This window comes from Gymnoscopelus braueri (assembly GCF_963280865.1).
Source record: "Gymnoscopelus braueri genome assembly, chromosome: 6".
Taxonomy (NCBI): domain Eukaryota; kingdom Metazoa; phylum Chordata; class Actinopteri; order Myctophiformes; family Myctophidae; genus Gymnoscopelus; species Gymnoscopelus braueri.
In genome coordinates, this window is record NC_137607.1 from 10,929,772 (window position 1) to 10,943,738 (window position 13,967).

The following is a 13,967-nucleotide window of genomic DNA, read 5'->3' on the forward strand; positions in this document are numbered from 1 at the left end:
CCGGATGCTGACGTCACCACAGCTGTGGACACGCTGACCGAACAGCTGTCGGGGGCGGAGCGCAAATACCCGGACAGTTTGGCTGTGGTGCTTGGGGACTTTAACCAGGCTCATCTTAGCCGGGCTCTCCCCAAATACAGACAGCAAGTCACATGCGCTACTAGGGAAATGAACACTCTTGATCACTGCTATTGCACTATTCGACAGGCATACCATTCTGTCCCCCGGGCTGCACTGGGCAAAGGAGATCACCATCTCATCCATCTGATCCCTCGCTACAGGCAGAGATTAAAAATATCAAAACCTGTAGTGCGGAGTTTCAGAGTGTGGTCCAGTGAGGCAAAGGAGAGACTCTGTGCCTGGCTGGAGAATGCGGGCTGTGACCAGGACCTTGTTGAGTGGGCGGGGCCTGAGGCTGGAAACAGTCTGGATGAATACACGGACACTGTGACATCATTCATCAGCCTCGGTGAGGAAGTTTGCGTTCCTCTCCGCTTCAGGAAGATCTACAACAACGACAAGCCCTGGTTTTCAGCCCATCTCAGGAGGCTGAGGTCAGAGAAGGAGGTGGCCAGGCGCAGCGGTGACGTGGCTTTGTTCAGGCAAGCCAAGTACGGGTTTGCCAAAGCAGTGAGGGAGGCGAAACATCGCTTTTCAGAGAAGCTGCAGCAGCAGCTCTCTGAGGGGAACTCCTCCTCGGTCTGGAAAGGCCTCAAGACCATCACTAACTATAAACCAAAGTCGCCACAAGCGTCCGACAATCTCCCCCTGGCGAACGAGCTCAATGAGTTCTACTGCAGATTTGAAAGAGAGGTTCCCTCCCGCCCTCTCCCTCCACCCCCCCAGCCACAACCACTACCTCCGTACCCTAGTGGGCCCCCCTCCTCTCCCCCCCCACCCCCTCTCTCTGTCACGGAGAGAGAGGTGAAACTGCTGTTCGGGAGCCAGAACCCCCGGAAGGCGCCCGGCCCGGATTCTGTTTCCCCCTCTGTCCTGAAGCACTGCGCTGACCAGCTCGCCCCGGTGTTCACCAACATCTTCAACGCCTCACTGGAGCTGTGTCATGTCCCAGCATGCTTCAAGGCCTCAACCATCATCCCCGTCCCCAAGAAGGCCAAGGTCACAGGCCTAAATGACTACAGACCCGTCGCCCTGACCTCTGTGGTCATGAAGGTACTGGAGCGCCTTGTCCTGGCTCATCTGAAGCGCATCACCGATCCTGTGCTGGACCCGTTGCAGTTCGCGTACAGAGCAAATCGATCCACGGAGGACGCCGTGAACATGGCTCTGCACTACGCCCTACACCATCTGGACTCTGCCGGCAACTATGCCAGGATCCTGTTTGTCGACTTCAGTTCGGCCTTCAACACCATCCAACCATCCATCCTGGAGCACCAGCTGTCCCTGCTGCAAGTGCCTGCCTCCACCTGCAGGTGGATTACGGATTTTCTTACCAACAGGTCTCAGCGTGTGAAGCTGGGGAAGAGCATTTCCAGCTCCAGGTCCACCAGCACCGGTTCCCCGCAGGGCTGTGTCCTGTCCCCTCTACTGTTCTCTCTGTACACCAACAGCTGTGTTTCCCTCCACCCGTCGGTCAAGCTCCTCAAGTTTGCCGACGACACCACCTTGGTGGGCCTGATCTCCAAGGAGGACGAGTCAGCCTACAGGAGGGAGATCGAGCGGCTGCGTAGTTGGTGCAGCAGCAACAATCTGGAGCTAAATGCCCAAAAGACAGTGGAGACGGTGGTGGATTTCCGGAGGAAAGCAGCCCCTCCCCCTCCCATCATGCTGGGAGGCACCCTGGTGAACTCTGTTGAGTCCTTTAAGTTCCTGGGCATTACCATCTCCCAGGACCTGAAGTGGGAACTGAACATCATGTCCCTTCTGAAAAAGGCTCAGCAGAGACTGTTCTTCCTCAGGCAGCTGAGGAAGTACAGACTGTCAAGGGCTATGATGACCCGTTTTTATACGGCCATCATCGAGTCCATCCTCACCCATTCCATCATCACCTGGTTCCCCGCTGCAGCTGCAAAAGATCTCGTCAAGCTGCAGCGGGTGATCCGTTCCGCAGAGAGGGTGATTGGCTGTCCCCTGCCCTCCCTCAAGTCCCTGCACGACTCCAGGGCGCTGAGGAGGGCAAGAAAGATCATGGCTGACCCCTCCCACCCTGGCCACGGCCTCCTCACCCTGCTCCCCTCTGGGAGAAGGATGCGGCTGCTGAAGGCCACCACAGCACGCCACAGACTAAGCTTTTTCCCCTCAGCTGCCAGGCTGCTCAATGAGTCTGGCTTCCCTTCTCCCCCGCCCCCAAGGGTCACTGAAACCTGAAACCTGACACTGGCAATGACATTGCACTACTGTCCACTATAGCACTTTATATTATCTATTTTCTTGCACGGTGTTTGTTTTGTGTTTGTTGTTATTTATGTTATATGTGAAAAAAGATTGAAACACAATCATGCATTGCCAAAACAAATTCCTATGTGTATTACACAATGGTAAATAAAGGAATCTGAATCTGAATCTGAATCTGAATCTATTACAAATCATAAAGTTGAATTCCATATAATGCATATTCACAATGTGTATTCACATATTTACACATCAAGGTTGTCGCTCCACAACAATGATCAGTCTCAGTCACCTCTTGCTGGCTGGCAAAATGATTCACACAAACACACACACACTAATTGGCTGGTGTATATTCATCCCATGAGAGGGAATTGAACACCCAAGTGCTTACAAATAAAAACAAGTGCATGCAGCAAAAGCATGACTAATACACTTCACAAGAGCTAGAATCCAAAGATCCAAGCTCTACACTTTGCATGAACTCTACATGAAGCAAAAAGTAACATATAGCTCCATTTGACGCACATTCCCGCTGTGTCCAAAATGCCTGCATTGTAGGCCTACTGCAGCTTTGTTCCCTTGTTTTAAGAAGTTTGATTTCTGCCTTAAACATTCCTTCCACCGAAATCCAGTGCGGATAATAGTCTGAACTAATACACCACACTCCACACTTTTATGTGTTTTCAGTAACACAGGTAACATGCTACTTTAGCTCTGTTTATACCCATAGTCCACACAATCAAAGATGACAACTGACTAAAGGCATTGCCATCATGCTCAGCTGATACACTTTACATTCTTTAACGGTTACATATGTGTGGTGAAGTCACACCTTAGTGGCCACAAGGGACAGAGTCTGTGTCTTTTGGAAGGACAGCAGGATGGCAGGGCTGACATGCAAAGCCTTCTTCAGGTGGACCAGGCCCAGGCACTGGGAGCGAAAGCGCTGGTCAAAGAAGGCATACAGGAAGGGGTTGAGGCAGCTGTTGACATAGGCCAGACAGGTGGCGTAGGGGTGAGCCAGGAGGAGGAAACGTAGGAAGGCACATGAGTCAGGAGCCAGGTTCAGGTAGGAGAGAGCGTCAGCACTCTTCAGCACATGGAAGGGAGTCCAACAGGCGGCGAACACCACCACCAGTGTGGTGATGGTCTTCAACAGTCTCCGCTTGCGCCGGTCTTCCTTGCGCAGGCCGTGGAAGTGGCGGGTGACGGTGCATCCGATGAACCAGTAGCACACCATCATGGCCAGGAAAGGTAGAAGAAACCCCAGGACTGAGGAGCAGAGGCTGAGACCGGCCACCAACAGGCTCTCTTGGTGCTTATCTGTCACCACCAGGCTGAAGTCCATGACGCAGGAGGTCCGGCTGCTTGTCTCGTCATGTTTGGTAGTGCGGAAGATCAGAGTGGGGGCAGCCAGTAGAGCAGACAGAAGCCACATTACTGTCAGGGAAGCCCTCATGTGGCCGCGGGTACGAAGCTGTGAGCTGGACATGGAGGAGAACAGGGTTGTTATAGTTAACTCAAAGTCATGAAATAACAAAAACTTATTATTATTATTTTTTTAACTGAAATAAAAACAAAAACATTGATTTATTTAAAAAATATAACGAACTGGAACGGTATTGTTTGTTAACAAAACAAATTAATCATAGAGAAAATGTACTTAGTTTTAGTTTGTTCATGTTCAATATTTCTTTCATAAGCCTTTCTTCAATAATAGTGTAAACAGCTGATCTATAACTAATAACAAATACTTTTTTTAACTACCAACTACTACCCCATATTACAATACAAAACTAAGCATTAAAACTAATACAAAACTTAAAGGTAGGGTAAGTGATATTTTTTGGTTAAAACAAAAAGTATTTTGTTAAAAGGTTAAAATACTATATTCTGATAGTAATCATTGCTATAGAGTGTTTGTTCAGTAACAGATGTCTCCCTGTCTCTCCAGCTCTTTAATAAACAGAAAATACATTTTTCGGTAGGTGTCAAAATCTCAGCCAATCAGGAGAAAGTACCCATTTTTAAGCTTAATTTGTATAGTGTTCCAGTAAAAAAATTGTCTGCTCATTTGTTAGTGTCATCACTTCCAATTTCACTTGTTTAATCTATATCCTGATTGAGTTCTCTGTCCTGGTTGGATAAAATTGGAAATGAAACTACAAAAAAAAAAAAAAAAACTACAAAATACATTTTCTGTTTTATAAAGAGCTGGAGAGACATGGAGACTCTTTATATGGACAGGACACTCTATAGTAACGAGCACTATCAGAACATAGACCCATTTTGCAATTATTTGAATAATTGCAAATCACTTACCCTACCTTTAACAAATACTAAACCTTTACAAATAATATAACATGTTTTAAATGAACTAGAAAACCTGCATTGAAAACTAATCAAAACTAAACTGAAATTGAAAACAAAAAAGTCAAAACAAAATTAAAATAAAAGTTAAAACTAATGAAGAAGTGAAAACTCTAATCACCTTGAGGAGGAGTGTACGATGGCCAGGTAGCGGTCGTAGCTCATACAGGTGAGGCAGTAAACGCTGGAGTACATGTTTAGATGGACCATGTAGCTGCTGATCTTGCACAGAGCCACTCCAAAGGGCCAGTGGTAGCCCATGGCAGTGTACACTGCCCACAGAGGCAGAGTGAGCACAAAGGTCAGGTCAGCTACAGCCAGGTTGCTGATGTAGACGTCAGCAGTGCGCCGTTTGCCCTGTGCTCTCCATACGGTGAAGATGACCACTCCGTTTCCAGACAGGCCCAGGATGAAGATGAGCATGTAGAGCACTGGGATGACAGAGTATGAAGGTCCCCACTCTGAATAGTCACACATGCTGGACGTCTGGTTCTCCTCATAGTCATAGTAATCATAAACACTTTCATTTTGCATCTCCATCTCCATTTGTTCCTCTCTGGTGATCCGTTCTTGTATTTGAAATCTGGTAGGAGGTATTTAGTCAGTGTAGGTTCAAATGAACTAAAGTTAGCAACAGCGTCCGCAGTGTGTAGAAGAAAACAAAATATTTCTGATGGAAGTAAATCCCAGGAGAAGTTTTCAGCACTCTGAAGTGTGTTTGTTGCATATATATGAAGTGGTCTGGTCTTTATATACCCTTGATGCACTGCATGCCCTACTAGGATAGGACATGTTCTAGTCCCTCCTCCTAGGACATGTCCTAGCCCCTCCCTCCTAGGACATGTCCAACCCACTCATAGGACATGCCATACCACCCCTTCCCCTTCTCCTCCTGTCTGTAGTGAAGAACACTTCCATTCACTGCTCTCTGTTCATTTCATAATGTTCATTAATTCACATAAAGTGAACTTCTCCAGGCCCTTGTTATAAATCAAAATGCCATCACTGAAGGGAACATACGGTGCACAAATACGCAATAATCAGGCTATCAATTCATTTAAATTCAAATTCAATTCAAAGGAGCCTTATTGGCATTAGAAAACATACGTTTATATTGCCGGCAAGAGTCAAAAACATAATAAAACAAACTGTGTAAAGTATAAACAGTTTTACAGCATTGTGTTAACACAGCTATGTCACATTTCAACTTGGAAAAACTGCCTGTTAGAAATGATCATGCTGTATGTACATGTTGGTGAGGGTAGCTTGGTATAAAGCTTTTTGATTTAAAGCTTTTTAAACTAATAGCCGTGCTCTTTCAGGGTTTTCCCGTCTTTTTTTGGGACAAAAAGCAGCAGTTTGCCAAAACTATTTAAAAAGTATACAAAAAAGCAGACACTTTTCAAATGTTTTTAAAGGTAGTAGCTCCATTGATATGTACAGTAGGTCTATGTCTGCGTTCACAATCTTGCTGCTGTTGTATTTTGTCATCATTTTGGGTGTTTGTAATCTGTGGGAAGTATGTGTCTCTGATGTCTTGGTATAGTGGGCAGGTGGTTAGAAAGTGTAGCTCTGTTTCCACCACATGTTGTGTGCAGTGGGTCCATAGTCTGTCTTCCCTTGGGAGACAGGTCTTTCTGTTCTCTATTGCAAGGCTGTAGTCAAGCCTTTCCTTAGTTTTGGGTCAGTCACAGTGCTACTGTGTGTATTCTCTATTTAGGGCCAAATAACATTCCATTTTACTATGACTTTTGGTTGACTCTTTCCAGTAAATCAGGTAGCTTTCTTTTTTGTTTTATTATAATCTGGTTTTGCCCAGTGGGTTTTCTGTCTGGTAGCGGTGATTGTGTTTGTGTTTCTATCACAAATGATGTTGCATCATTGACAATTACGATTTCAAGCGAGATTAAGCAGTTTCCATATTAATTACTAGATTATTTTAAGAGTACATATTGATTAAACATTGTACAGCAACCTATGAACCATTATGTCTGGACATGTCATGTGTTGTTTTACCCATGAGGCGTTTTACAATGGTTTTGTCAATGCAGGGTCGTTCTTACACTGCTCCAGTGTACTCCAAGTTGAATAGACTGCAGCATTTGCATTTGAATGGTTGTTGTTACATGGCTGAAACATGTACAGTTAACTAATTATAAATCCCTTGAGCCCTAATGGACTGCTGTGCATTGGAGACATACAATTATGTCAACATTTTTAAATCTAATGCAGCTATAATGAATACATTACTTTACAGGGAGCAAAAGAGTTAAGCTTTTGAAAGTATATTGAAAATGTAAAATTTCAGGGAAGTACAATTGAAAATGTAACATTTCAGGGGACAGTTAATACATGGGAAATATAACAGTGACACAGAGAGATACATACAATTCATTTAGACACTTCAGCTCAGAAATAACCAGACCGTTAATGAACCATTTACCATTTATTAACATATTAACCATAACCATATATGCAATGATATTGCATTCAAGTTTGGCGGTGTGACTCTGCTCATGTGATATTAAAAGATTTCCTGTGCAAAATGACACAGATCTTCAATCACAACCCCCTGAGCAGAGCGTAAACAGTTATAACAACACACAACAGTTATAACACAACAGTTATAAATATAACACAATTTTTACCTGATACAACAGTTATTACACAACAGTTATAACATAACACAACATTAGACCCTTAATGTACAACCATCACCATGATACAACGCCATCTACAGAACTATCCCACCAACAACCAGATGCCAGGGAGGAGGCCGGGGAGGTGGAGGAATTTTGACACTGACAGCTGTACAACGGCACTGACAGCTAAGCACATAGAATGAACAGAGAACAGAGGCTGCTTAAATGAACCGCCTGAGATGCACTGTGGGTATGAGGGCGTGAGTGAGTTAGCTTGTAGCGAATGAGAATGACAAGAGTTTGAACGTAAGCCTTAAAGGAGTACAACTGTATAAGCTTGTTAGCGAATGGGGGGGGGGGGGGGGGTCCGGGGAGTGTGAATGAAGTATATAAACATCTGCCTTCCGTGTCTACATGAACTAACGTTACACTGAATTTCATTTAGACACTTCAGCTCAGAAATAACCAGACCGTTAATGAACCATTTACCATGTATTAACATTAACCATATATGCAATGATATTGCATTCAAGTTTGGCGGTGTGACTCTGCTCATGTGATATTAAAAGATTTCCTGTGCAAAATGACACAGCTCTTCAATCACAACCCCCCAACACGCGCTCACTTGCAGTGAGCAAATACAGAGCCACACCTTAAACTATATGAGAATGTTTATCAGTTAAAGCATCAAGCGTGACACAATTTCATTTAAATCCTTAAATAAATGAAATAACCTACCATCTAACCACCATTAAGCATACGTGAGACCCAACATGACCAATGCTTAGTTATTTACCAATCTAGTAGCCTACCACATTTAGGTATACGTGAGACCAAACACGACCAATGCTTAGTGGTTTGCCATGCCCACACCTATCATCCTAATACCACTGAAGCATGCATGAAACCAACGTGACCAAGCTACTATACAATTATACCATCATAATACCACAAATTAGCCAACATGAGACCATAACACGACCGATGCTATAATGTTTACCCAACCCCCGACCTGCGCTCTGGCAGGAGCAATTACTTAGACAAAATATCAATTATGCAACTCCTGAATTTATTCCATAATTGATCATACATTTACACTCATAGCTTTTTGAGCTGCAATAATTTCATCAGTATTTAAACGAATATAGCGTTCATAAGCAGCAGATGACCAGCGACCCATGGCTTTCAATGTGGATGATGGAACCAAAGATGCTGCTGAGGTTGCTGCCCCGATCCGAAAAGAGTGAGGAGTGTACAACTTGGGGCAAATTCCACATCGCTGGCACACTGTACGCAGCCTGGCAGCGAACCACGGCCTTGACATAGCTCTCCCGACATCCGTGACGAACAACGGTTCATCTCCCCCAGGATTTACCCGCCATTGAAGGTAGCGAGACATGGAGGAAAATGGACAAAAAGCAGTATCAGTTTTTACAATGAATATTGATGTCCCGTTAGAATGCTTGATAGATTTAGAATGCTTTAAATTGATGGAAAACATGTGAGGTTGAAGAGAGAAATCAGAAATTGACAAGTCATGCAAGGGGTTAAAGCTCTCGGTGCACGTAGTGTATTCCCCACATCTAAGAAACCCATAAAATGCCAAAAGAAAAACTGCTTCCAAGAGAGAATCAACGAAAGGACCAAAACACCCTGCTCTTAATTGAGACACTAATTTATGCACCAGTGGGAGAATAAGTGGGAGACGTTTATCATTGCCTTGGGGGTGTGCTTTCTTTAATCCGTTGAAAAGGAGCTTAATTGATGGATCCCCGAGCAGACTACCCATGGATGGGTTCAGGCATCTTAAATGGAACTGCATGCCGGCGACCAATGCTTTAATAGAAGAGGGCTGAAGTCTTTTTGATTCTGCACAATGAACTATAAATGCGCAAATCATGGGAATATTAACCGGAAAAATGGATACTGAAAAAGCTGCACAGAAAGAACTGAAAAAAGACCATGCAGCATCATAAGCTTTTAATGTGTTCCTGGAAAGGCCCAGTCTCATGTAATGAGAAGCCGAATCCATGTATGACTGTAAACTTTCATCTAGTCTAGCGTTATTTGGTCTAACGCTGGGCAAACCAGACTGGATGGAGCTGCATCTGGGCATAGATCCCTGAACTCCTGAAATTTGAAACGGGACAAGGCATCAGCAATTTTATTATCTAGTCCCGGAATGTGGGACGCGCAAATTGAGAAATTCCCCAACACACTTGTCCAAGTCAGTCTCCTTACGAATACTATTGATAATGGGAATTGCGGATCGGCCCTTGTTAATAATGTGAACGGTTGCTTCGTTATCACAGAACACAACAATCTATTTTCTTGCCCACTGATTTCCCCATAGCATGGCTGCAACCACCACCGGGTAAAGCTCAAACAATGCTGTAGATAACTCGTTTTTTGGCAGCGCAAGTAATTCTTTAGGCCATGGACCGGCAAACCACTCGTTATTAAAATACCCTCCAAACCCGATAGAAGGGGCTGCGTCTGTGTAAAAACCCAAATTGACGGACGATTTCAAACCGTCGTGATAGAAAAAAGAGATGCCATTCCACTGGTTGCACAAGGTTGACCAAAACCGCAGATCCGATCTACAACCATCATCTAAATACACTTGTTCATTTCGATTTTTCACAGACTTAGAGAGGTCGAGAAGTCTTGCTATGAACGATCTCCCCTGGGGAATTATCCGCATAGCGAAATTTAGATGCCCTAATAAGGACAACAATTCCCTCTTGGAAATGGACACTGCGTCGTTGAAATGATGCATCACCCCTCTGATGCGCTCTAATTTTTCGAGAGGCAGCGACGCTTGCATTAGCCCTGTGTCTAAATTGATCCCCAAAAACTCTAGTTTTTTCACAGGATCCACCGTTTTCTCCACAGAGAGGGGAACTCCTAACTTTGCAAAAACCTCTTTAACCGTTTTGATGCTGTAGTCTGGCTTACTGTTAGGAAAATCTACCACTAGAAAGTCGTCTAACAAATGGACAAGGAATGGCAGCCTGTAGGTGTTAAGCAATATCCAACATAGCGCTTCTGAAAGCTTGTTAAATATGTTTGGGCTACTACGACAACCAAAAGTGAGTCGGACAGCAAAATACATTTTCTCTCGCCATTTAACCCCAAACAGGGGCCACTGCGAGGGATGGAGTGGCATTGTTTTGAAAGCGTCTACTATGCTTTTCCAAGCCAAGCTCCTTTCCCTGCCAGTTTAATTAAACTGATTGCGTGATCCACAGTGGCATAACATAAGGAAAACGGGCGAGGGGAATTAAATTATTATATCCTCGCTTTCGTCATGAGGGCTCGACAAGTCAACGATCAAGCGTTTTTTTCCCGAATACTTCCTCGTAGCAACCCCGATCGGATTAATCCGATAGTTAGGAAAAGGAGCGTCATCAAAAGGTCCGATCATATAGCCTTTCTCGACCTCCCTAGCCAACAACTTGTCTACCACCTCCGGTTCTTTTTTAGCAGATAAAAGATTTCCACAAACAAAAATCTTGGAGGGGAGACTACACAAACCATTAAAGAACCCATGAATTAACCCTGACAACAAATAAAACACAAAACATCGATCTGGATGCTTAGCCAGAGCTTTTTTCATCTCTGGAATGTTCACCGGAGTGGAAGGTTTATTCACTTTTTCTTGAATGTGCGCCGGGGACAGATGAACTTTGGGTGGCTGTCTCCACAAAAACTGCAAACATGCAAAAATTTACAGTTGTTAAACCGGCATACACTTTCATTGAATTTGTAACACACATTCTGGGATTTTTTAAACTCTTTCTTCACCTTGATATATCTGCATCTGGCTCAATCTTGGCAGCGGGGCCAGGCTCTGAGACTGCTCTTGGGCAGAGCCCGCTCTGGTGGGTAAAAGAACCACACACCGAACAAGAAAGGGCGCGATGCCCTGTGAAGTGCCTACTTATTAAGGCCAGGTCAACCAGTGACCAATCCAGGCGCTGATTATACTTCTGAATAAAGTTGGCAGCTTTGGCAGAAAATTATTTATGGTACTGATAGAATAAAGTCCCCCCATAGGACAAAGTCAGGTCTGCTACAATGGCCAAGTAGGTGTCTAGCTCAGCTCTCCGGTCAGGGTACGTTTCGCAGATGACGTCTCTGAAAACCCCGAAAGCTACAGTAAACTCTGTTAAAGTCATGTCCTTGGTCAGTCTCGGATCACTATCTTTAAGACAAACGGATATGTCCCCACAGTTAATTATTCGCTTCTCTCCGAGGCCTGACTCGGCAGAGCTTAGCAAGATCTTAATCAAGTTAACATCGTTACCTGCCAGAATTTGGCTTCTTAGATGCGGGGAAATAGCTGCTGCCGGAGAGAAGAATGGAACTCCTGTACCCGTAGCTGGAACTGCAGATCCCAGAGTCCTCTGGGGCACGACCGGAGGGATCACCCGGCCAGGGGAGATGACGTCATCCACCTGCGCACGTCGCCCGGTGACTGGATCTGGAACGGGAGCTGCAGGCACTCCACTCTCCAGCGTTTGGATCCTGGAATCCATCATACTCAGCGAAACCTGGATTTTATTTAGGGCAGCAAGCACAGGATCAGTGACAGTTGGATTAACCGCAGGGTTTTGAATCTTGGCCCTTTTTGGAGCAGATTGAGCGCTAGGTTCGATGTTTTTAGCCTTGGCTCTAGCTTTCCTTGGGGGGGGCGGGGTTCGCAGCTGCGCTGCTCGGAGCAGCGTTGGCCTGAGCCGTGCTCGTGCTGCTGCCCTCTTGCTGCTGGCAAAGGAACTGGAACAAGGCATCATGCGATATACCCGCCGGAGGTTGGATACCTAACCTGAAGAGCTCTTCCAGGATTTTTCCCACTGGCCAATCCATGATGACTGGGAATTCGATTCCTCTTCTAGCCAACCGATTACTGGAGCGGCGAACGGACTGGGTGTTCTCTACCGCTCCTTCTTGGCTACGATGTTGGCTGCTCGGAGGCAAGGTTTCTGGACGGGCTTCCATCTGGGTCTCCTCAATGAAGGCATCCTCCTCACCCTCCTCTGAATACGAATCATCCTCCTGTTCTCCCATTTGGAACATGATCCGCACCGAAAGAAGGGTGAGTAGAGCAAAAATCCACGCCTTAAATCGCATCTGCTGGCAGAAGTTACCGTTTTACGGGTGATCGCTATTGTTGATCCAATTTTGACACTGACAGCTGTACAACCGGCACTGACAGCTAAGCACGTAGAATGAACAGAGAAAATAGGCTGCTTAAATGAACCGCCTGAGATGCACTGTGGGTATGAGGGCGTGAGTGAGTTAGCTTGTAGCGAATGAGAATGACAAGAGTTTGAACTTAAGCCTTAAAGGAGTACAACTGTATTATAAGCTTGTTAGCGAATGGGGGGGGGGGGGGGTCCGGGGAGTGTGAATGAAGTATATAAACATCTGCCTTCCGTGTCTACATGAACTAATGTCCATTGGCATTTGAGGGACACAGACAGGTAAGGTGTCCAACGTTTCGACCTGGAAAGGTCTTCTTCTTTCCAGGTGGAAAGTTGGTATCAATAAATGATCCTGCATCGTAGCTATGAGTGTGCAGCCCTTTCTTCACTTATAGACTTATTTACCAAGGTCAGCAGCACCTCATAAATACTGGCGTGCGCCCTTTTCCTGTTTGTTTATCATATTGATGATCAACATAATGGAGAGGGATGGCAAGACAGTGGATCTGAGAATTTCAATTCACAAAATGTGAAGAATATTCACACACACGCACATTCATACAGATGCACACACACACACACACACACACACACACACACACACACACACACACACACACACACACACACACACACACACACACACACACACACACAGACATATACTCATACACAGCCATGCTGTAAAAAGGACTGATTTAATTTGTGTGATGTTTCTGTGGTAAAACTAGACAGTGCTCTAGCAAGAGGACATGTTATTGTTATGATCAAATCATTCTTATACTGCCCATGGCATAATACACAGGGTGCTTATTAACTGTAATTAAGCCATTATTAAACAATCAGGATTCTGTCTCTGAATCCTGATTGAGTCTGTCTGTCTGTCTGTCTGTCTGTCTGTCTCTCTCTCTCTCTCTCTCTCTCTCTCTCTCTCTCTCTCTCTCTCTCTCTCTCTCTCTCTCTCTCTCTCTCTCTCTCTCTCTGTCTCTGTCTCTCTCTCTCTCAGGTTGATGGATGGACGGACATACATGTGTATATATATATATATATATATATATATATATATATATATATATATATATATATATATATATATATGACGGACAGACGGACGGACAGATGAATAGATGGATAGATAGAAAGAAAGATAGATAGATAGATAGATAGATAGATAGATACACGGATAGATACAGTAGACTAGATACCAATCCCGTCCTACTAATTTCCATCCAAGACCTCGCTTTACCCTCTCTAACTCACTATTCATCTGATTGATCAAGAGAACCAATTCCCGCTTGTTCAAGTATTATATTAACCAACGTCATCAGGCCTGTTTGTTGGCTGAAGCTTAAGGAATTTATAATTACACTGATGATAAGACAGTGCTTTCTTGTGG

General features: G+C 44.7%; 1 protein-coding gene across 1 annotated transcript; it reads right to left on the reverse strand.

Annotated features, from left to right (window-relative positions):
• Window positions 1-3,178: 3,178 nt before the first annotated feature.
• On the reverse strand, window positions 3,179-5,262 carry LOC308087045 (apelin receptor B-like; the record flags this gene model as incomplete). The annotated part of the gene is made up of 2 exons (XM_080430695.1): window positions 3,179-3,836; window positions 4,844-5,262. 2 exons carry the CDS (start codon window positions 5,260-5,262, stop codon window positions 3,179-3,181), a joined length of 1,077 nt encoding a protein of 358 aa, XP_080286821.1.
• Window positions 5,263-13,967: the final 8,705 nt, after the last annotated feature.